Here is a 25,208-nt window from a genome sequence, read left to right as displayed (position 1 = left end):
TGGCACGCATAAGGGATGGTATGTCAGCGCTCCAGTCTCCGCTGTGATACAGACTGCGTATCCCGCTGCTATTTGGATGGATTCCCCACCTGGGGGAGATTCACTTGTTCAGTCTGTGGCAGGCCCTGGTGGAGAGTACTGGTGGTGGGGTGGGGGTGGTGGTTTAATTAGAGGGGGGGGGGTGATAGAGTGCTCCGTTCGTGGCCATCTTGGAATCCTGTAGTGTTTTTCTTTTTTTTTTTAACGCAGTTTACAGTTAAACTTCGCTCCTAAATCATGGTCAACCGTGAACATTGTTACCCTTTATAAGAAAGGTGGACCAGTTTCTTTGCTTGACTCAGCAGTGAAATATTTTCGGTACGGTGGTTCTCAGCCATTTGAATACTTGGGTCCCGCACTCTGTTGAGGGGGCTCAGGCTCGGTCAGTCCTGCTTCCTGGGAGTCCGGAGGATCTTCCTGGAGCTCTTGGTCAGCTTAAAAGCAACGCACAGGATCTGGTGTTCCTCTCCCTGGCTATTTGGTTCCAGCAGCTACTGCAGTGGAATTTCAATCAGCTACGAGAGGATGTCAAGATGGCTTACTTTGGAGTTGATGGTTCACCGGGCAAACCAACGGTCCAGGAGTTGCAGCAGGGGTCCTCTTGTTCTTCTTTGGATCCCTTCGTCCAGTGGTCGACTCTGCCTTCCAAACCAAAAAGCCTTGGCTTTTATGCAGGTTTCTCCCATTCATTCCAGCCCAGCTGTCGGTCACCCAGCAGGGTGGCTGTCCTTGCCGGACAGTCAGCCGGCCAATCATCTAAGAGTGCATTCCTGTCTCCTAGGAGATTAAGCACAGGGAGTTTCAGGCATCTCCCTTGCTTCCTGCCCCCCCCCAGACACCCTGGACCCAGAGGCGGGCTATACTTCTGAATCCCGTCAAAGGCAAAATGAACAAAGGGACCAAGCCTGGTTTGGTGCGCAGAGTAAATCTCAAGAAGGACATTTCCAAAGAAATGGCGAAAAAAAAGACGACCAGGGCCATTTTGAAAAAAGTGGCACCCTTCGGTGCTTTACTGCAGCTGCGAATGCTGCCCGCGGTAAATGCACACCACGGTAGTTAAAAGTAAACCCCTGTCAGCAGCCATTCATCGAGGAAAGGGTAACAAAATGGTTACATGAGAAGCTAGACAGAGGGGATACCAAGTAACCCCTCCAGCACCCCATTATAAGATCGTGTGTGCTGGGTCTAGAAAGTTACTTCATTGCTCTTGGAAACAGTTGTTTATCCAAGAGAAGGTATTTAAACCTTTGGGAAATCTGAAAGACTTCCCTGTGTCACTGCACTGAAGGTGCTGTGTGACAATGCAGAAGATGATGCCTATGGCGTTTGTCAGACTTCACAACCAAAGGAAACACAGAAAACACAGAATTAAAAGTACAAAGTCCCAAAGTTCAGCAAAAGAGCTGGGGGTCTCTAAGGAGGGAGGAATTTAGCACTAAACGGAAAATTGTCCGACAATCCTGTCCCATTTCCTCCATACTTGCGGGAAACCCAGGAACCGGATTAAAGGATGTATGAACCTAATTTAATGTTACTAGAAAAGGTTTGCGAGAACAACCTGCCCAAACGGAGCGTCAGCGCTGGAACTCATGTAAAGGGAGTGGTGCTTACAGAAGGCTGACGAGGTAGCCTAAGTGGCAGCTCTTGCAATGGACTCCCAGGAGACATTTTTGTAAGACTATTGACGCCGCTTTAGCCTTCACGATGTGTGCATGAAGACTTTTTGGTGGTTGGTGACCCTAAACTGAGTAATCCTCAGAGATACAAACAATCAACCTGGATATTGTGGCTTTAGATGCTTGTGAGCCTATATTGGAATTGCCAAATGTCACAAAAAGGCTTGAAGAGTATTTGAAGTCCTTTGTTCTAAACAAAGTTGAACCTTAGGCATCAGGAGATGTTTCTGGGTAGAAAACTGGCAGCAAAATCTTTTGGTTTATATGACATGGACACTATTCTCTGCAATAAAGATGGATGGGTGCTAAGGACAACTTTGTCCCCATTAAAAGTAGTGAATGGCTCTTCAGCACAAAGGGCCTGCAATTCAAGTCTTCTTGCTGATGTTATACCTACAAGAAAAACAACCAAAGAAACCAAACCAATTTAATATCAGTAGAAACTAGGGGCACGTTTTTATTTTTTACAGATTCCGTGGAGAAACACGGTAAAATCCACTTATGATGGGATTTTACAGGTGCACAAATGTGAGAAAAGCCATCAAAATTGGGCTCAAATGCACCCACACGGCCGAGAGATAGATTCCTGCAGGACCAATCAGAATCCTGTAGCTACAAGTTCCGATACAGAGGACAGAACCTGATCCAAAGAGGACGACTTGAGATTGATCTCCTATTCCAGACAGCAGTGGCAAAAATGAAGCCATTTGTTTTTGCATTCACTGCATGGTGGAAGGTTTATGAGATGCTTGAATTATGCAAAGGTTTTCCTCTGAAAGACCAAGAGAACCTCTTGATCCGATTTCAAGAACCACATCGTCAGACTGAGCGATCATGGGAGGTCTGCAATATCAGCCTTTTGTGGTGAAGGAGTCAGAAGATCTGCCAGCAGTTCCCGTTGGTGGAACGAAAGGCTCAGCAGAGTCAAAAAACAGAATCCGACTGCCCACCAGGGGGCTATGAACACCATGGTGCAGTTCACTGCCTTCCTGAGCATCAAAAGGGATTAAGTGGATTATAGGAAGAGATCTCCAGAGCATCAATTGGAGAATTTGAACCAAGGCCCTGTGATGACTCCAATGGAGTAATCGCAGATTCCCTGGTGTTAACAACCTCTCACGTGGCCAGGGTGCAGCAGCTGCTACACTGACCCTGAGGGCGGCTATGTGAGGGAGGATCACATGGGAGGAGAAAGCCTCCAGGGAGATGTCATTGCTTCATTGGATGAGACATGCCATCTTCCATTTTCCCATGAAGAGCACTTGTTGCCCAATACCCCAATGGTGCATTGCCATGCATCTATACCCAGTTTTAGGGAAAATAGAAAAACCTTTTCCCAAAGCCCTTTAACCAAACTTCCATCCCTGGACAAAAAGGTAAAAGCTCCAAGACTGTCTTTTCCAGTGGTAATCATCATCAATGTAGAACTGGCTCATCATTTGGAAAGATTGCAAGTAATGTATCAATTAATTTGCATCAGTCAACGTCAATGAACTTCATCTCCCACAATTACCCACGTACTTGGATGAGGAGGAAGAAGAGAGCAATACAGAGTAGAAAGAGCCTCAAGCTCAATGAGCATGCTAGTTGTTCACACATGGCACCTGTGTGCAGGACATTTAAGATCGAAAATGAATTGCAAGAGGCTGCTGCTGTTTGGAAGAAGTTGAAGAAGTTGTCTTATCTCTGAGAGGCGTGTGGTCCTGGGAGCACAGGCCAGTGTGGTGGAGCCAGGGGGGGAGCGACAACAAGGAGGCGGAGAAACATCGCGAAAACAGGACGTGCCGCAGACACGCCAGGAACAGAAGGATGATTCCTGGGTGTTCGGCAGCCGGAGAAAGCAACGCTTTACTTACCGGGACCTAAAGGAAGGCAGGCGTGCAGATGGGAAGCTGCGAGATGAACCGGAACGACAAGGAAGCAGTCCAGAATTGAAAGCGGGCGGCTAAGCTGCGTAAGTGGGAACAGGACCAAAGATTCCACACAGAGCCGGTGAGTCAACCCAAGCAAAGTGGGGACCCCGGGTGTTTTGGCAAAAGACGCAACCACAATTTGTAAACTTTAAAGTCACAGAAAGGAGATGGTTTGCAAACAAAGAAGGAATATCACAATTACGAGCCCCAGCCATATGAGTGTATGGAATTAAGATTTGGGGGAAACCAAAGGCTGAATGTTCAAACAACCAGATATACAGAACTAAGATGATCTATGCAATTGTGGAATTAAAAGAGGAACTGTTTACCTATGAATGTGAGAAGATCTGGCAGGCAAGTAAATTAGGCAGCTAAAATTACATGAGAAGTCCTGGCAGGGGAGTATATCAGTCCGTTGCAGATCTACGGGAAGCCACAAGAAAGTACGGATTGTTAAACCAAATAAAGAACTTCAGAAAGAAAGATCTACAAGGCTAAGCCGGTTTGTAAATTTAAAAAAAAATAAAAAGACTTGTGCGCCAAGATAGACACAAAGAACTATTAGACCAAGAATCCCTGGCATAGTGCTGAAGGATCCAAATTATATTATTGTAAACCAAGAAAGACATCAAGATCTGTTGGTTCCATGTGATTTCATCCCGGGATGTTTTTTCACTGGTTTTTTACCACGATTCTTTTTAATGAAAAAACCCATTGAATTTTTTTTTAATTATTTTTTTGGGGGTTCCCCCAAACCACCCATGTTGTTTCATTTGTATTCATTCCCAAACACCCACACCCCATATATGTAATTTACTAACCGCCCCTAAAAAATGTGATGTTTTTTTCAAAATAGATTTGTGCTAAATAACCCAGCAAAAAAACATCCCATGATGAAAGGACGTCGTACCGATCTGTTAAAGCAAGACAACATTGCCGTTAAGGAAGAATCCAGGGGAAGGAATGAACCTCTGCAACCAAGGCCTGCTACTATTGGTGAATTTGTGTGTTGAAAGGATTAATTAATCCGAGACAAAATCCTGGAGAAGGGAATTCCCCAGGAAATCAAATCTTATTTTGACTTTGGAATACCATTCTATTTGAGTTGAAAAAGAAACCAGAAGGGAATCACCCTCTGGAACAGAGGTTCTTTTACCTTGGAGAAATTATGTTGGAGCGGTTCTATTTTTCCTTTGTCAACTCTTTTTGCAATCACCAGGTTAAAGACATTTCCCTTTTCACCGTATAATTTGGTTTGTAGTGTGACGTTCAGTATAGAACATTTGGGCATAAGGGCAGTTTTTTGATTTTGACATCCTGACATGGACGGAGACTTCTATTTTGGTTTTAGGTAGGGAAATCCTTTTTAGAGCAGTGTCAGAGGCATTTTCCGAATCCAAGTCTTTAACCAAAAACATCACCACTTTGTGTCCGGCATTTCATTTCAGACTCCTCACAGCCCTCTCTAGAGGTGTATGTTGGAAATGTCTTGTTCATTGCAAATAGGTCAATCTGGGGAGTCCCCAGTGTCTGAGAATATGATGCAGGACATCGTTTGTCAATACCCACTCGAGATTTGCCATTGTTCAGTGACTGAGTCTGCAGGTGGATTTTCCACTCCTGAAACGTGAAGCGCCTGGAGCCATATGCCTCGCTGCATTGCCCATTCCTACATCTGAATCGCCAGCAACACTAGGGGGCAAGACTTGGCTCCCATTTGCTTTTTCACATAGAACAAATACTGCATTATCGGTCAGAATTCAAACTATTCAGTTCATCATGTTCGGCTGGAAGGCTTTGAGGGCCAAGAAAAATCGCCATCAACTACAAATAGTTGATGTGTTCCTTTCTCTCTGCAGGAGACCAAAGATCAAACATCTCCAGTTGGTCTAGATTCGCTCCCCATCCTAGCGTGGATGAGTCTGTTGTAATGGAAAGATAGTTTACAGGCTCCGAGATGGAAGCTCCCATCACTAGGTTAGCTGGGTTTGACCACCAAAGTAGATTGTATTTTATTTCTTTCGGAATTACCACAAACCTAAATTGAGAGTCTGATGCTTGAGCCCAAGCCAGTCTCAGTGCCAACTGAGTTCTTCGCATCCAGTCTCACTAAGGGAACCACTGGGTCACAAGATGGCATTAACCCTACCAGCCTGTGGAACCAACAGGCAGTTATGTGACCAGATTGTTGGGAAAGGGAGAAAGTGTGCTGCAGGTCCACTATTCTGTCCGTCCTGACGAACACCCTGGCCACTGTAGTGTTCCAACGGAATCCTATAAAGTTCAGGTCCTTGGTGACCATCAGAGTTCACAGAAAGGCCTACGCAGTAAAGCAAGGTTTCTTAATGGAGTGTCGCTAGGCGTGGACAGTGAAACCTAAGCAGTCATTTGTCCAGTTATGGAAACACATGGACTCACTGAAGTCTGAGCTAGGCTGCCAACATCTTGGTAAAAACTGAGCCCAACTCAACCCGAAATTTCTCAGAACGGCCTTCTCTGAAGGAAAAACTATTTGACATTGTGGCCACATTGTGATATTGCGATATGCATCTTTTTTTTAAAAAACTTTATTTCTAGTTTTCAACAAAGCATTAAACCATGTTACAACCAAATACTGAGCTTGAACAATAAACCGTTACATCAAAAAAAATTATATGCAAGCAATAAAATCATAGAATCGTAGTAGAGTCCAACATCTAAACACCAAACACAGATTCTCTAAAGTACAACTTACCACATAACATGACAAGACGAAGAACAAATAAACTCACACCCATACCCCTAACCCTCCTGCCCATTCTTCCTGACAAAAATACATAACTCACACCGCAATATTCATCCATCAATTTCCATAAAATGCATTGAAAGGTCCCCAAAGGCATCATATACTGCCTCCTTTTGCTGTCTACATAACAAACATTTCTCGTATTTTGAAAGAATCTTCATATCACAAAACCATCCCTCAACAAGAGGCTTTTCCCTTGTTTTCCACACCTTTAACACCTGCCTAATCGCCACCAGTATGCTTCTGTTAATCCAATTTCTAGTTACATAATCAACATTTCGTCTGCATCTTGGAGATTGCAGAATCACAGATAAGGGCTTTGTGGAAAATTGATGGTCCAAACTGCGTCAATTCTGTCCAGCACATCCTTCCAATAGTCCATCACTATCACAGTACCATACCATGTGCAACAGAGAACAGTTTTCCTTCCGACAACCCCAGCAACAATCCTTTTCCACCAATCCTAGACAACACATACGGACAGGAGTCCAATAAATTCTACCCAACACCCTTTGGTGAATGTAACGCAAGTTTAAGTCAATTTTTGCCTTAACCGGGAACTTCCAAATCTGTTCCCATTCCTTCAGCGAAATGTCATTGCCCAACTCTTCAGACCATGTCGTTCTTAGCTTCTCCCATGAGGTCAACCAAGTACTCTCCAAAGGTATAAAGCGCATGATATCCGACACTTTCTGCTGCATTACAGAAAACAACCCACATATCTCTGGTTTCTGCACAAACCGTGTGTCTAACATCTGTCGGGCGATATGCATCTTTGAGATCCACTGCACAGAGCCCATCTCCCTGGTGAAGAGCAGATCTGGTTTGGCGGGAGAAATCTTACATTTCTTATGGAGAAGATGAAGGTTGAAATCCGACAGATACCATATTGTGGGCAGAACAGCCTGGTTTGTTTCTGGCACTGTAAAAAGAAGTGAATAAAATCCCTTGCCCTTCTCAGTCAAAGGGACTTCCTCTATTGCCTTAGAGGTTTCTCTACTTCCTTCAGTAGAACTGGAGCAGTTTTGGGAAAGGGTCCGATGGGAAGGATGGGCAGGAGGGAGAGGTAGACCGAAGTCTCTGAAGCCAACTGAAAAGACAAGAAACTGAGGTGATGGTACTCCATGAATACAGGTGGTTGGACATGTGTCTCTCCAGTCCTACTACAGGGGTTCAATAGGACCTGCCCTGACCAGCAATTTGTGGATCTCTCAGTAGAGATAGTGGAAGGTAAAAGATGATTGTGAGCAGCAGGTTTTGTGACAACAAAAACTTGAGTACTTTTCTTGGAAGTCCTCGGCAAACTTTGTGGCATGTAAACATGCATGCCGATAAGAGTAATACCGAAGTCAGACATCTTGCAGAGGTATTCATGTGATGGGCATTGTTTTCTAAAGGTCCTGGGCTAGTTCTCTTGCCTCCACCTGGCTGTTTATGAAATGTTTGATCTTATCGGACAGTAAAAATGTCTCAAACTCCGACCTCCTTCCGGAGTTTTAAAATCAGTGTGGTCAAAATAATCTCTGTATTCGCCTACACAAGTTGAAGGGGCCGAATTGGAGTAAACTTACCTACTGCCTCTAATATGTTGTCCTCTTTACTCAGCAGCTGCAATGAAAGGTAACATGAAGACTATGAAGCCTACGAGTAGAATGTGGCTGCAGTCACAGCGGTTGATGGCTGAGGGCAGGTCATTAGCAGAATATCCACGAGGGGTGAAGCCTGCACCATGCGTCAATCCTATGATTGGTGTGTGTGCCTGAATGTGTTTTCTCCCACAGTTTATTCTCCGCCAACACATCTTTCCATAAACTAATCCCCGAGCACTGAGCCACATTAAGGGATTTGGCGACATACAGTACCCCTGCTTCGCTAGGAGAGACTGACCTTGGAATATTGAGCAAAAGACAGAAGACCTAGTGTCAAGATCCCCTTTGGGTTGCGAGCTAGAAAAGGATACAATGTGCACAAGGCATGTTTGAGGCACTGGAAGGGCGTTATTTGAAACTGTGGTTTATTTGGAAAGCTTTGCCAAGTTTCAGTTTTCCTTAACACTTAATGTAGGAGTCTGGAGTGAACCCAGCCCAAGATGGGGGTAACAATCCTTAGAATCGATTGGCTGGGATGTGTTGGTGAGGTAGTTTGGAATCTTGCAAAAGATATTAAAATTGCCTTTTATTCAGCTATTAACTCAAGAATGTCACAGCATTTAGAACTCCAGAGATTTTAAATTAATTAATCTAAGAAAAAGTCAAAGGCCTTAAGTAAGGTGAAGTTAAAAGCATTACAAGATTAAGGAAGTTGAGGCAGCTTCAGCAACAAGAAAGAGCTAAGTGAATGTGTTTCAGTGTAAGTAGTAACAAAGAAAACTGTACATTTGTAATTATACTCGTTCAGTAATGCATAAAGTAGCAGAGTGGAACTAAAATACAGAAGGGTGACCAAGAAGAATTAGCGTTCTTCCCTTTTATAGGTGTGCATGAACGGTCATTTCCAGGACTGAGTGCCCATGAAGTAACATTATTGATGAAGCGCATGTGTAGAAAAACGTGATTTTCAATGGCGCGTAAGTATTACCTTGATTTACTTAAAGTAATGCAGCATGCGGGTAGTAACTGATCAGAAAACGTTGAGCGTGAAGATCCTTTCGAATAACGGACCGTGAGGCGTGCTCGTAAATGACGCAGGTGCACTTCATTCAGTTTCCTCAGAAGCGTCCGTGGAGACTGTTGCCTGTGCGTCAGGTTTTGTGAATAAGCTGTCTGAACCTGCGCAGCCTCATCTAAGTGGCACAGAGTTTTTGGTGCATCGCTGAAGCGGCGCTTCATGTGCTCAACGATGTTCGGAGGAGAGCTGATCTGAGTAAAACACGAGGACTCCGTTAAGTGAAGGCAGTTGAGTATAAATAGTTTGGAAACTAGAACAATGACATTTTTTTCTTCTCTGAAAACAGACTTGCTGAGGCAAAAGTTACTTTGTTGGCTAAGCAATGAAACAAGCTAGTTTTACAAACAAAACAGTCACTGCGCTAAAGACAAAAGTAAAGACAATTTCCCTAGGAAGGTTAGTAAGTCTTCCTAAGGTGAAAGCAACTGCAAACTCATCCAAAAACATTTCAGCAAGAAGCAAAAGCTTACAGGTACACAGTTAGTTCAAGGGGGCGGGGGGTTAACGTGAAATAATATGACAGGAAGAGATTTTAGCAGTCATGTTTTAACGCTTGAATATTTCTTTACATGTCAGAGTGTCATCCAGCAGAAAGCAGGGTGGCAGAGAGCAACTAGCAGAGACCTGGTTTGTTATTTTGTCCACTTCCCCCTTTCCTCCCAGGGTTGCCAACCCTACAATTCTTATTGTAAAGTAGGCGTACTTTGGGGGCGTGTTGGCTTCATCATCTGCTCCTGCAGGAAAGAAGTGCTGGAACCTGACACTAGTACTCGGTCATCGAATGAGCTCGCTGAATGAGAGGGTACTTCCACGCCATCTTGAGTATCAGCACTGTCTGTATCCAAGGTAGGCTTCACTTGATCTGCTCGCTGGTGGGCATGCCAGAGAGACTGCAGGAGTCGCCGTCGCCTGAGAAAGTTGAGGGCTCGAGGCTGACAAATCAGATCCTTGAACAGGTGTCTGAAATAACTGACTCGAAATGCATCAATGACAAACTTTTCAAAGAAAGCTTCCTCTGAGACTTCTCTGGGTTCATATGGTTGAGGAACCGGAATTAGTCTCGTAAAAAGATTTGGTCTCCGAGAATCAACTTTGTTTGGTTGCCATGAAGGCTCTCAACCACAGGGCAACATACTGCAGCAAAGATGACATGGATGAAAGCAAGATTGTAGATAGCAATGACACCCTCGTGTGGGTGACCACTCCCACCCTGGTGTCAAAAGGATCTCTGCCAAAAGGTGTGCTTGGTTCCAGTCTAGGTCTGGATATGATATCAACAAGTGCTGAAAGCAAAGAAATGGGCATCACTGTTGATTCCTGAGGCGCCGCAATTTTGCAAGCTATAGTTGAGCTGCGTCACAGCTTTACCACAGGAGACTAGAGACTGGAGATTTAGCTGTTGACTTTGCCTTTCCTGAGGAATCTTTTGTGGAAATCTTTTAGCCTGAGGAAGAGAATCCTGAGGAATGCCTGCATTTGTAGTCTTCGGGCAAAACTCTGACCTTCCAGACCTTTTGTGGGGATCCTCGGTGTGCACTCTAGTGTGTTTAGCTGCAAGACAAGGGATCCTCGGCCTGGCTGGCAGATTTCTTAGTCACTGGAAGACTATCCTCTGGTTTGACCCCGGTAGCTTTAGCCTGACTGTGATCCTCTTGGGAGACCCCACTAGCCTTATCCCCTGTCTGGGGAACCTCAGTGACCTCCAGTATCCAGTTTAGTCCCATTGCAGGGTCTTTCTGGACAATTACTGATAAGCTTAGAGCCTAGGCAACCCCTCCCTGTACCAGAAGGCCCGGAAAGGAGTCTCTAGGTCAGGCGCACTGAAAAGAAAAGTACTTGCAGGTCAACAGCGCTTCACTTCAATGAACTCATCAAAGGGGGCCCGAGGAATAGCATGGAAAACCACCTCCGCCGCTGTAATCTTCTCTAGAGGGCCCATACGGAGAGTGTCTCAGTATAAGCATGAGCTCCACCGACTGACAGAACCGAGGCAATCTAGGTATTTGTCGCCACAAAGTGATGCCGTAGGATATATAGATCACAAACCCTTTATGCTTCGGCATAGGATGAGGGAAAGGCTGACCACGGGAACCAAGCACGAGGAAGATATATGACTGCACAAGAACAAATGGTCGGGAAAAGCCTGTAGGTGCTACCAAGTGCCCTATCCCAACCGCGCAGAGGAAAGAAGTGAAGGGCAAGGCTTCAGGTCCGACTGCACGTACTCCTGCCGTCAGATAAAATATTAAAAAAGGACTAATGTTTTTGGGTGCCAACAATCAGTGCTCTGGTCCCATCTCGATTGATGCAATGTCCCGTAAGTATGGAGGTTAGTGGACAGGACATAGGCTTATATGTTGTACTTTTAAACTGCAGCAGCCACCTTTCCCCACACTCCCTACCCCCATGACACAAAGCAGTATAGTACAATAATTTAACCTGTGCTTCATCCAATTGAGATGAAGGTGTGCGTTTTTTTACCAGAGGTCAAATCTTTAAAGAAATGCAACTAGACGAAGAGTCATACCACTAAGTCAGGCACACCATTTTCAATCTACTTCCCTTCAAAAGCATGCTAGAATGGTGCACATGCTGAGGTGGGTAAAATGAAAAACACAGCAAATTATTTTATATTGGGAACTTGAAAAGGCGAGCACTACATTAAATAAGTCAAACAAACTCAACAGTGGGAGGGTTTTGTGGTATAATACAATCCTGTAACTTGCAAGCAACATGGATATTAATCCACAGAGCTACCCGATAAGAAATAGTCCAGTAATTGGGGCTTACTGGAGAGCCGAAAGAGCAAAAGGGGCAATTCAGTTATAAAAAAAAAATAAAAAAAAAATATGAATATCACTAAACAGCAGACCTATGGGCACAAGTGCCAAATTCCTAAGGTTCCCTTTGGGTATGGGCGGTCATAGCATTCTGTGATGCATGATCCCTCTTGGACCATGGCTGGGCTTTTTGGGAATTTTTTGCACAACCCAGACTCCCCTCTACTTGGGCTTCATTTGACTTCAGCTAAAAGAAGGCAGCAGGGTGAAGTGGGGCAAAACGGAACTACTGAATCGGTCATGGTAACAGTAATCGGCATTTGTGACTTTACTGAAGTAGCCCCACATGAAAGTGGAGTTCTAACCTTCAGAGTTTGGACTTGGACCTCGAAACAATGGGAAGCCAGTTAATGTCTTTCAAAGCCATTATGTATAGACCAAACGACTCGATTCCACTCCATGCTTTGCTTCACAAAGAAAGGTGGTTGTGCTTGCTCAGGCCAGACCAGAATTCTTTGGAACTCACTTCCTACACACACTCATGATTTAGGGGATTACCTAGCTGTCAGGACAGCTTTGAAAACCTAGCTGTTCCAAACCACTAAGTCTTTGAGCCATTTCCCTTGATCTCCAAGGCAACCGGTTACTGGAATCTGAACGATACACTATACAAATACCAAAGATATTTTTAAATGCATAGACGTTCCCAGGAGGTGTAAATGTGAATTCAAGAAATAAAATTAAGGCAGAATCTCTGTAAAGAAACAACTTCAACAAGTGCAAGAGTTGATCTCACGCAGTGGTTTTGGCCTAAAAAGGTAGAAAACGTGAATTCCTGTTATTTGACTTTCCAAATATCCGTCCTTCCACATTTTTTTTTTTTTTAAGAAGACCTTCTATCCGCGAAAAATAAGTAATGTGGGGCCCACCATGACTTGTGCAATTTCAGCACCATATCTAGCACTGCACGAGGAATGCTCATGTCCCAGCTCCACGAGGAATGCTCATGTCCAGCTTCACAAGCTGTGGAAAAATCGTACATTCATCGAGTTCTTGCATGGCTGTAAACCAGAGCCATCCAAGCAGTGTTATTGGCTAGGCTGGATTATTGGAACGCCTTACACAAACGGGTCCAAAGGAAACCCTGAAACCACGCCATTTCGCTCACTTCAGGGCAGAAAAGCTCAAGATGATAAACTCTCCCTCCTGACCTTAAGTAACTATTAGCCTCCTATGTGTGTCAGGGTGAACATCAAGCTCTTGTGCACCGTCAATGTGCTCTGGAACAAGTGTCAAAAATCCATATTTACCTATTGATACAGGATATAGATTTAGCAAATAGCGTGTCCAGTCAAACAGTGGTCTCTAAAAAGGCATGTAGCTGCGGAAGGCTGGGGTGTTTGGGAACACACATTGGAATTAACTACCAGAAAACCTTAATATTTGCCCTTTGGAAGACCTTAAAGCTGCCTGTCCAGCGAAGCATTCCCAATTTGACTCCTGCTCTAATCGCATCATCCAGAGACCCTTTTCTCCGTATTAAAGGAGGAGACAAACCACTGAAGGTCATGCACTAGATAACCCAGACACAGGAACAAATAAGGGTTCCGTTTGCTTTCTATAAAAGATCTTTACAACGGATGTCTGACAAATAAAGTTGGTAGTACAAGAGTTACAAAACACCCAATGTACATTAGGTTTTGTGCTAATTTCCATTTATGTATTTTGCAAAAGTTAACAATAAAGCGCTTGAAAATATCACCCATAATTATAAGTTTGGACAGTAAAGGTATAGAATGTGAGAGTATGACTGCTAAAACTTAATCATGGTAATTTGTGCCTGCTGCCATTCGCGTTGGCTCTCTCCTTCACAAGAGGGCCAAAAGGCAACACAGGCCTGTGGACAGAGCATCAGCAGACAACAGAAAAGTTGTCTTCACAGTGTTCTGTATCGACCTGTCTCTTAGAAATTAAACGTACTTACACAATGGCCATTAGTAAGGAACAAGTTACTTAACTAACTGTTGTTCTCCAGCATGGGTCTGGCATGGATTCACATGCTCATGAATATTCCCAGTCAGGCTGGGAATCCTCAGTAAAGAAAAAAAACAGCATCAGTTTTGTTTCTGATGTGTCTTTCTTAGTAGTAACCAATCACTGGTCTCTGGGTCATACTGCCCCCAGCCAATGACTGCCCCGCCCCTGGAAGCCATCCTCAGATTTGGTAGCACGTAAAGTGGCAGTATGACCAAGTGAAGAGCCGCAGAGGGGTAGGAGGGAGGGTTCGCAGGTGAATCCATGCCAGACCCATGCTGGAGAACAACAGTTACAGGTAAGTAACTTGTTACTTCTCCAGAATGGGGTCTGGCATGGATTCAGATGCTCATGAATATAAGAATACATAGCAGTACACACATGCACAACCACGGGAGGTGGCAAAGGCTCAACATTAAGCATTACTGAACATTAAGCAACTCTTACCTCCTCACCATGTCCACCTTCAGGCTAACAGGTTGCGCAGCGCTGCCTGGCCGACTCTGGACTCCTCCCTGGAATCCCGGTCGACGCAGTAGAATCTTGCGAAGGTGTGCATCGACTTCCACGTAGCAGCTCTGCAGATGTCCAGCAGGGGTACACCAGACAAGAACGCCATGGTAGCAGCGATCGCTCTGGTCGAATGAGCTCTCGGACGGCCGGGCAACGGTCGGTTTGCCAACCGGTGACAGTGCATGATGCACCCGGAGAGCCATCTGGAAATGGAAGCCTTCGAGAGAGCCTTCCCTTGGTTCACAGGTCCAAAGTTCACAAACAGCTGTGATGTCTTCCAAAAATTCTTCGTTTGGTCTATGTAGAACTTCAGCGTTCTAGCAACAGCCAGCGAGTGCAAAGTCCTCTCAGCCGGCGATGAAGGCGACGGGAAGATAACTGGTAACACCAAGGGCTCGTTGAGATGGCAGTCCGACCGCCCCTTGGGCATGAAGGAGGGGTGCGTCCTTAGCACCACCCTAGTCTAGTGAAAAGTCAAGTATGGAGGCTTGCTGGATAGGGCCTGGATCTCTCCCACACGTCATGCGGAGGTGATGGCCACAAGGAACGCTGTCTTCCATGACAGGAACTTCAACAGAGCCGAATGCAAAGGCTCGAATGGCAGGCCCATGAGCCTGGTCAGCACCACTTTCAGCTCCCACGTCGGGGCTGGAGCCTTCACTGGCTGCAACGATCGGAACAGTCCTTTCATAAACTCCTTCACCAGGCGATGAGACCACAGGGATGACCGTCCTGCAGTTCTGGTGTATCGAGAAATCCCTGCCAGATGTATCTTGATGGAAGCATGAGCTAGTCCAGCCTTGGTCAGCGACAGTAAGTACGGTAGCACTTGAGGGGCCGTAATCCGTAGAGGGTTAATCTTCTTTGCACGGCACCAGACAGAGAACCTCTTCCACTTGTGTCCGTAGCACTTGTGAGTTGAGGACGCCCTGGCCTTTGCAAGAACCTCTCTGCATTCCGCCGGGATATCGTACCCTCCAAACTCTAGTGCTGCAGGAGCCAGGCCTGCAAGTTCAGCAACTCTGGGTCGTGATGAAGGATGGCGCCTCCTTCTCTGGAGAGAAGATCTGCGTCGACAGTTTGACTGGTGGGGACGCGGACAAGTCCAGAAGGTCCGGGAACCAGATCTGCCTCGGCCACACCAGTGCGACAAGGATCATCCTGCACCGGGACCTCTTGAGCTGGTTGACGAGTCGCAGTAGCAATGGCAACGGAGGGAACGCATACAGGAACAGGCCGTCCCAGGGGAACGAGAAAGCATTGCCCATGCTCCTCGGCTGGGGAAACCTGCTGGCGAACCTCTGGCACTTGGAGTTCATCGCCGCGAACAGGTCGATCTGGGGTTTTCCCCATCGTTGAAAGTCGATCCACTTGATCCTGCTGCAGTTCCCACTTGTAGCACGCGCGCAGCTCCTGGCTGAGCTAGTCGCAGATTGTGTTTGTCCCTGCCAGATGAAAGGGTACCAGAAACATCCCATGGGCAACAGCCCAGTGCCACAGATCCTGGGCTTCCTTGGACAGGGCTGGGGATCTTGTTCCTCCCTTGCTTCCGGATGTACAACATTGTGGTGGTGTTGTCGGTGAAGATCCTCACCACCTTGCCCTTGAGGGATGGGAGAAACGATCTGAGGGCCCAGAACACTGCTCCGAGCTCCAGTATGTTGATGTGGAGCGTCCTCTCCTCCGGGAGCCAGAAGCTTCTCGCTTGAAGATCTCCAATGTGCGCTCCCCACCCCTCCAGGGAGGCATCCGTCGTCAACTTGTGTTGTGGGGTCTGAAAGTCCGTGCCCACCGCAAGATGCGCGCGGGTGCCCTACCACCGAATCGCTTGGTGGAATACCTCGTTGAGCGAGATCTTGTCCTCGAAGCTGCCCGTCGCTTGCATCCAACGGGCATCGAGGAACTCCTGTAGAGGGCGCATTTGAAGCCTGCATAGGCGCACCAGGTAGATGCATGAGGACATCATCCCGAGAAGGGACTTGATGGACCTCACCCTGGCCACGTCCGTGGCCAGCAGACACTGCACCTTGCCCAGGATGGCCTTCATCCTTTCCTCCGACAGTGAGGCCAATCGCGCTACTCTATCGAGCCTGGCTCCCAGAAACAGTGCGACCTGTGACAGAGCCAGGTGGGATTTGGGGAAGTTGGAGAATCCCAGGTCCGTGAGCAGCAGGACGGTCTTCGCTCTGTGTTCGACGGCGAGTTCCCTTTTTCCTGCTCGGATGAGCCAATCGTCCAGGTAGGGGTAGACGTGGATCCCCTGCAGGCGCAGCCGCACCGCCACTGGCACTAGGCACTTAGTGAATACCCTGGGCGCCGACCTCAATCCGAATGGGAGGGCCTTGAACTGGTAGTGCCATCCCTGGACCACGAACCTGAGAAACTTTCGGTTTCCTTTTAGTATGGGGATGTGAAAGTACGCATCCTCCAAATCCAACGACGATAGGAAGTCGCCTTCCTCCAGCTGGCCCAGCACGTGCTGGAGGGTGAGCATCCGGAACTTCTGTGCCTTGATGTATCTGTTTAGTCGAAGCAGATCCAGGATGGGACGCCATCTTCCTGTCTGCTTTCTGACGAGGAAGTATCTTGAATATACTTCGGAGCCCCGGAGCCTCTTTGGGACAAGCTTGATGGCTCCTTTCTTGAGCATCACCCTTACCTCTAACAGCAGTTGAGGGACGTGGTTTTCCTTCCTGACCACGGGAGGAATTCGGGGGCACTTCTTTAGAAATTCCAGAGTGTGTCCGTGGGACAGGGCATCCAGCACCAAACGGTCAGTGGAGATGGACTCCCACATGCTGATGAACTTCGTCAGCCGGCCTCCCACCGGAATGCTTCGGTGGGGGCCCGACGCAACGGCCGGTTCAGTCTTGCTTGGAAGCGGCCTTGCTGCCCTGGCCTCCCTGGCGACGACGGTGAGATCCACCTGACTTGCCTCGTCCCTTGTAAGCTTCTTGCGACGAGGAGCGGGCTGCCTGACGGTACGTCGAGGAGCCGCCGCCGAATCCTTTGGAGGCACCTTGCTTGCCTCCGGAGTTCCGAAAGGGCGGCCGCCATTGTTGCAGAACTCCCAAGGCCCGAAACGTCTGTCGGCCTTGATGGCCTGCAGTGACTCATCCACTATCTTTCCAAACAGATTGTTCCCGTCGAAGGGCATGTCCAAAACCTTGGCTTGCACGTCTTGGCAGAAATCCGTCGCCTTGAGCCACCCCCACCGTCTAAGGCAAACGCTGTTGCCCAACTGGCGGAAACCGGTGTCGTCAATGTCCGTGGCTACAGTTATGGCGGGGTCCGACGCCACCTCACCTTCCTGTAGGATCGCCAGGGCCTCTGCCCTCTTGTCCGGTAGGAAGTCCAACATGGGGGGTGATCTTGTACCGCAATTCCCTGTCGTAGCGGGCCACAATCGCTAGGGCGTTGACCGCCTTAATCGTCGTTGTCACCGATGAGATGACTCGCCGTCCCATGGCATCCAGTTTCTTTCCCTCGCCGTCCGGTGGGGAAGTTGAAGCTGATGCCACCCGCTTTCTTCTTGGCCGCTGCCGAGATGACCAAATCCGGGGTCAGCTGTGCCCTCAGGCATAAGGGGGTGGCGTCGGGGACTCGGTACTTCTTTTCGTACCGGTCCCTCTTGGCAGGCGTCATGGACAGGTTCTTCAGAAGCGCAAGTACGTCGTTCCAGATATCATCTAGCCGCGGCACTGCGAGGACCGTCTTCCTCTTGGCCTCGTGCCATGGGTAGAGGAAGCGCTCCTTCTGCTCTTCGGGGCAGAGCTGGAAAAGCTCGGATGCCCTGGCAATCATGGCGTGGAAGGAGCCAATTTCGTCGGGCGGGGAGGCCCGAGGAATCTGTGATGGGAGATCCGTCCCGTCGTCACCACCGTCATCCGAACCCGTCGTTGCCGTATCTGCTCCCTTGTTATCCCCAGGGACAGGGGACAGGGACAAAGGCTGCGAGGGCCGTGAGGGCTGAAAAGGCAGGGCCGGATGAATCCTCCTCCTCTTGTTTGGAGGGCTTCCCGACGGGCCCGGCTCTGGGTCATCCGTCGGGGGTAGAGGCAATCTTGACCTTATCTCCGTGCACAAGGATTGGATTGCCATCAAAATGGCCGCCGAGTTGTCCTGCGGCTCAGGCTGCGACGGGCGCGATGGTTCCTCCACTGAAACCTCGTCGGCGCCACCCTCGCTCTCATCGTCCTCATCGGGATCCTTCCTGTGGGACCGGGCCTCCTCAACGTTCCTGTCGAGGCCCTCCAAGACTTCAACCAGCTCCTCCTTGGAGGCTGTGTCTGTGTCCGTAATGGCCACCACCCCCCCTCTTTTTCCACCGGGGTCTTCACGGGGGTCTTCTCGATGGGATGAAAAGAGGATTCCCTCCGTGGTGGCAGGGAAACTCTGGGCCCCGAGGTCGCCTCCACAGGCTGTGCCAGGGCCGTAGCGACTTCCTCGATAGAGGCCTTAGCCGAGTGAATCAAGTCCTTCCCCACCTTGTGCGTGCCTGTGGCCTTCACCTTGGGGGGTGGGTCACTGCCTCGCTCCCCCTCGGCTGGTTCCTTCAAGCTCGAGCGTGGCCTCTCCAGAAGCTTAGCCGGGTTCTCGGATTTCCTCTTCCCAGAGCCAGAGCGTTGGCTCGTGGTTGATGGCGCCGGTGAGGATCCGCCCTGCCTGGCAGCCAAGGAGCAGGACCGCTCGGCACTCCCGGTGCCGCTGACTCCCGTCTCCGGGGCGCCCTCAGAGGACTTAGAAGACCGCTCGGACGACTTCTTCTCACCTGACGGGCTCTTGCCTTCCAGCCAGTTGGCGAGATGGGTCCGACGATCCCTCAGTCCGGTCCGACATGTTCATGCAAAACGCACAGTCCTTCTCCACGTGCGTTTTGTCTTCATGGAGGCAGTAGAGGCATCTCGAATGCTCGTCCTCAAACACATTCTGCAACTTGCATCCAGGGCAGTTCCTGAACAGCTTGGATCCTGGTGTCAAGCTTCCCTTTTCCTGGGCCATGTCCAAGAGGTAGGCCTCAGAAACTTCTGGAATCCTACAAGAAGTGTAACTCGACAAAAACTTCACCCTTGAGGGGCGTAGATAATTCCGAAACGGGTCCCCGTTGATCGGAAGTAGAAACGGTGGAGCTTGAGGCTCGATTGGCTGAAAAAATGAGATAAAACTCTTTGAAAAAACGCAAAACGCAGTAAAAGCTTGAGAGCTATAGCACGAGGACTCCCAACACTTGAACGTGCGGTAAAAATCTGAGGATGGCTGACAGGGGCGGGGCTTAGGGATAGGGCAGCCATTGGCTGGGGGCAGTATGACCCAGAGACCAGTGATTGGTTATTACTAAGAAAGACAGATCAGAAACGAAACTGATACTGATTTTTTCTTTACCGAGGATTCCCAGCCTGACGGGGAATATTCATGAGCATGTGAATCCATGCCAGACCCCATGCTGGAGAAATTAATTGTACATCCAAATGTAGCCCTTGGCCAAAAACTAGTCAAACTATTTGTAAATACACCTCTGCACTTGGGAGTATCCCTCTTTGAGCGACAGGAAAATGAACCAACGACGGGTGAAAAGCAGGTCTGAGGAAAATCAGAATCGGGATAGAAGGACGTTAGTGACAAGATTCAGGTGTGATCAGAGCTTCTAATTTATTTGCCAGGACTAGAATTTCCTTTTAAAACTTGGGATTGGGGATTCACACCACTAGCATTTAAACACAGGTCCTTAACATTCTATAATATATGGCTTCCTCCTGGACGAAAAGATGAATACCTTGGGGTTTGTCCAAGTATAGCGCCTGGCGAGCTCGGTCATCTGTCAACATGGAGTTGACAGAGACCGAAAAGACTGAATATTAGCTACTTTACAGGTTGGGATGTTTAGAAACCCCTAAGCTGTGGAGTTCAAAGATTGGAATGAATTGCTCTTTCAGGGTGTCTGTTCTTAAAACCCCAATGTAATATCTCATTGCTACTTTGGAGCAATGAGTCTAGCCAGTATACCATCATTCCTTAACAATCAGTACTCCCCTCCAGAATGGCCCACAGTTGGCTCATGAGACAAGAGCAGCGTTTCCCCATATGGGTGCTATACTAGCAATTATACTGGAGTGCCAAACAGGTGCTCTTAAGTACAAAGTGGTGTTGTGTTATGATGGCGCTATTCTAGAGACCAGCTTCCTGTATCACTCACAGGTGCTCGTGTGGCAAAATTGGGTGTTTGTCATATAGGTACTCTTAGCACGCATACCAGAATGCTGCAGGTGTTCCTGAGTGAAATGGGGTGCTTGCCAAGTCAGTCTACACTGCTACTCCGAGCAGCTTAATGTGTAAACTTTGTAGTGCGCATATTCGAGGGAGTATTCGTAGATCTCATGGTCAAAGTCAACCATCGTCTGGTCAGTTAGAAGGAAACAGCCAGGCTGGTATTTAGACATTTACTACAAATTCATTTGTGGGGTTTCTAAGAAGAAACACCATAATTAATGTACATTCATTTGCTTTGCACAAAATTCGTTTTTGATTCAGAACCTGCTGTGCAATAAAGGAATTGGTTTTCATTCCCAAGGAGTAGTTTCTAATGAAGGAGTTAGATCTGTATATCTAGCAATCTGAGAAATGTTTATGGGCAAAGTTGGTAGGTGGATGCATGTTTTAGAAATACACTGTTCGAACGTATTTCACTGCCTGCACCAGTGCACTATATCTTGAATCATTTTAGGCACATGTGAAGTTGGGTGCCCCTCTCCAATTTTCCTCTCCAATTTACCATTAAAGGTTAACAATGTGCCCACTCTCGTTCCAAGAGTGCCTAGTTCAAAATCCGAATTATATTTCTACAAGAGGAAAATATAGGTTACAAATTGATGTAGCGCTTTAGAAACCAACCAAAATTAAACGTGGTCGACTGTCTGCGGTAGTCCAACATCAAAAAACTGCGTTTAGAAATCCAAAAGAATGCCTTGAAGATAAAAAATACATTGTGCAGTTTAGCAGCAAGGGATCTACAAGAAATCGGGGTAAGAAATGGATTGGAGCAATAACCCCAGTGTCAGGTTAGCCCCACTAGCACAAAAGCCAATTTTGGAGTACGTGTAAGACTTTATTTACAAACTTAACACATACAACATCCCTACTATTAGAATCACCCCACTGAAAGAACATAGCAGGTATTTTGAGCAACGTGTAAAAACAGCCTGCGCCTATTCCAGCCCTCAGATAAAGGCCATGCCAAACATTGCTAAGTACCCGGTTAGGTTAACTGTGCTGTGTAGGACTGGACGTTAAATTGTCTGCGACTCGGGGCTTAGAAGCAACACCTTGTGGCAGCATTGAGGTAGAAAAGCAGCAAGAATTCTAACAAGCATGTGCATAGACTCGACCCGAACTAAAGTTTCGATTGACAGAGCTAGAAAGGGGGAGCAATCTGCGAAACCGAAGGCAGTGGGGCTGCGAGAATCCCTAGGTGTGCACGTCAGTGCAGAGCACAAGAGAAAAAGGTGTTAACAAGCTCGGCATAATTGGCGTGACATGCTCATGAAACGCATTTCTAAGTTCTTGCCAACTAAGAGAAGGGTATGCATATTCCAACCTCTACAACAGCACCTTTAGTAACATTTTAAAAGTAAGAATAATATACATTTCCTCTGTACACACTGAAGCATATTTTGCACAGAAACGAAAAGGAAAGTGTGCAATTTCAGCAAACAAACTGACGTATGGTGGTTTCTGAGGGGAAATATGCACAGGTAAATCGCCACACTAAAGTGACGTGCGGCAGTAAACAGGTGGAGGAGGGTTCTTACCGGCATTGGATAGGCGCTGCTCCTCTTCCCATTCCAATTGTTCCTTTTCTAGCTGTTCTTGCAGCTCTCTTTCTTGTCTCTCCCGTTCAAGTCTCTCCCTCTCGATTCTCTCTCGTTCGAGACGCTCCCGCTCGAGCTTCTCGCGCTCGAGCAGCAGTTCCCTTTCGATTCTTTCCCGTTCTTGACGCTCCACCTCCAGGAGTTCTTGTCGCTCTCGCTCCTGTCTCTCCCGTTCTCGCTGCCTGTCTCGCTCCCGCTCCAGATGTAGCTGTAGCTGCTCCTCTTCTAGCCGTTCCCTCTCGATCCGTTCTCGGTCCAGCCGCTCTCGCTCCAACCTCTCCCTCTCCATCCTCTCGCGCTCCAGGCGCTCCCGTTCAAGCTCCTTCTGTCGCTGCTGCTCCTGCAGCTGCCTGAAAGAAGCCAAACAAGGAAAGCGTTAAAATAAAAGGAAACCATAGCTACCAGGTAAATGCTCGGATACGCCACCATTAATATTTAAAGAGAAACTAATCAATTACCTGGCTGCTCTCAGTAACACTCTTTATAGCATGCACATTTAAAACAGCTTTAAGAACGGCCGACTGAACTAAGTGAAACACCAGAGCATTGTGTGCACATCAAATAAGAGCAGCAGTCCACTACACAGGATTTACTTTACCCCCTAATGTCTATTATGCATGAAGCTATTCTTCCACCACGAAAAATAGAAGCAAATGCAAACTCGCTTCTTTTGGGTGGGAAAGAGGGCAACTTGCAACATCTCTAAACACCTGCATGTTATTACAGTGCAGTTGGGACCCCTCTACCCAAGAGTGGAGTGCAGTGGGATTATTACGTCAGTGTGAAAGCAGCTCAACATGGGAGGACTAGTTTTTTAGATTACTTCAGAATACAAGAATCTTCAGACAAAATAAACTTAATAAAAAAAAAAAAAAAGGAGAAGACTTGCAGTTAGGAAAAAAAAAAAAAGAATCTTCAGTCAATGTATAGGCATTAGCTGATGAGACTGATCTGCAGGTATGCTAGGCCAGCATAATCCATCTGCGTATTAATACATTGAAACCACAAGCATGCTTTTAAAGTCTGTATAACCGGCGGCTACAGCACATACCTTCAAAGGATAACACAAGTAGAAGACATCTTGATTCAGAAAGGAAGAGACCAACAATGTATGGCGTGGTTGTATGAGCATAAGGAATGCAAGACATTCATATATCACACTACCCTTGTTACAACCTGCGGTTTCATACGGTTAAAAATATTCTGATTTGCAATATTCCTTATACTATACATTGAGGTACCCTACAACGGTGCGTGGAAAAACAGCCATTTTATGGAAGCGTTGTGCCATAGACTAAGTATATGGAATGCTCTTTGGTATACAGGGTCTCAAGTGTGTAAATGAGCAAACATTGTTTTTAACGGTCTTTGCTGTGTGATCGACGGAGAGTTCTCTTGACTTTGCTCGGATGAGCCAATCGTCCAGATAGGGGTATACGCAGATCCCCTGCAGCCGCGCTGCCACCGGTGCCAGGCACTTGGTGAAGACCCTTGGCGCCGACTTCAACCCGAAGGGCAGGTCCTTGAACTGGTAGTGCCGCCCTTGGACCACGAACCGTAGGAACTTTCGATGTCCTTTACATATGGGGATGTGGAAGTAAGTATGCTCCAAGTTCAGCGACAACGGGAAGTCGCCTTCCTCCAATTGTCCCAGCACGTGCTGAAGGGAGACCAGCCTGAACTTCAGGGATTTGATGCATCTGTTGAGGCGGCGAAGGTCCAGGATGGGCCGCCAGCGGCTGGTCTTCTTTCGGACAAAGAAGTACCGCTAGTATACTCCGGAGCCGCGGAGCCTCTTTGGGACGATTTCTATCACACCCTTTTTCAGCATTGCTTGTACCTCCAGAAGCAGCTGTGGCATGTGGTTTTCTTTCCTGGCCACAGGCGGGAAGCGGGGACACTTTCTTTGGAACTCCAGGGAGTGCCCATGGGCCAGGGCATCCAGCACCCAACAGTCGGTGGATATGGACTCCCACACGCTGACGAATTTCGCCAGCCGGCCTCCCACCGGGGTGCTCGGGTGGGGGCCCGCTGTCACAGCCGGTTCAGTCTTGTTTTGCAGAGGCCTTGCCACTTTGGCCTCCTTGGCGACGGTGTCCTCCTGTCTTGTTGCGGCCTCTGTAGGCTTCCTGCGATGAGGAGAGGGCTGCCTGGCAGTACAAGGAACTGCCGCCAAATCCTTTGGAGGCACCTTGAAACTTGCCTCCGAAAGGACGGCCGTCGCTGATAGAGAACCCAGGGCCTGATCCGTATCGGTGTCCGCCTTGATGGCCTGCATTGACTCGTCCACTGCCTTGCCGAACAGGTTGTTCCCGTCGAAGGGCATGTCCAGTACCCTGGTCTGCATGTCCTGACGGAAATCAGTGGCCCTGAACCAACTGCACCGGCGAAGGCAAACACTGTTGCCCATCTGGCGAGGTCTGTGGCACTGTGATGGCGTGGTCCGACACCACCTCACCTTCCTGCAGGATTTCAAGGGCTTCTACCCTCTTGTCATCTGGGAGGAAGTCCAGGATGGGAGATATCTTCAACCACAGCTCCCTGTCGTAGCATGCCACGATCGCAAGGGCGTTGGCCGCCTTGATGGTCGTCGCTGCCGACGAGATGACCCACCATCCCATGACATCCATCTTCTTCCCCTCGACGTCCAGCGGGGAAGTGGAAGTTGATGCAGTCGCCCCAGCCGATTTCTTCTTGGCCGCTGCGGAGACCACTGAATCCGGGACTACTCGTACCGGTCCCTCTTCGCAGGGGCCGTGGACGGGTTCTTCAGAAGGGACTGTCCTTCGTCCCAGATGTCGTCCAGTAAGGGGACTGAGAGGACGGTCTCTCTCTTGGCCTCCCCATGGCGTGAAAGGAACCAATTTCGTCGGGCGGTGGGAGGCCCGGCAAGGGGGTGATGGGAGATCGTCCCATCGTCACCACCGTCGTCCGTC

General features: G+C 47.9%; 1 protein-coding gene across 3 annotated transcripts in view; it reads right to left on the bottom strand.

Annotated features, from left to right (window-relative positions):
• The window catches only part of ENAH (ENAH actin regulator), a 1,361,004-nt gene that overhangs the window by 406,634 nt on the left and 929,162 nt on the right, over positions 1-25,208 (bottom strand). For all 3 annotated transcript variants that reach the window (XM_069608703.1, XM_069608701.1, XM_069608702.1), the window contains one exon: positions 22,213-22,622. In XM_069608703.1, coding sequence (XP_069464804.1) covers positions 22,213-22,622 — 410 coding nt within the window. The remainder of the gene's footprint in view (positions 1-22,212; positions 22,623-25,208) is intronic.

The sequence above is a fragment of the Ambystoma mexicanum genome, chromosome 4q (genome assembly GCF_040938575.1).
Source record: "Ambystoma mexicanum isolate Mex_15411 chromosome 4q, UKY_AmexF1_1, whole genome shotgun sequence".
NCBI classification, from domain to species: Eukaryota; Metazoa; Chordata; class Amphibia; order Caudata; family Ambystomatidae; genus Ambystoma; species Ambystoma mexicanum.
The sequence above is the reverse complement of the archived record's forward strand: the minus strand, read 5'-3'. Positions and strand labels throughout refer to the sequence as shown.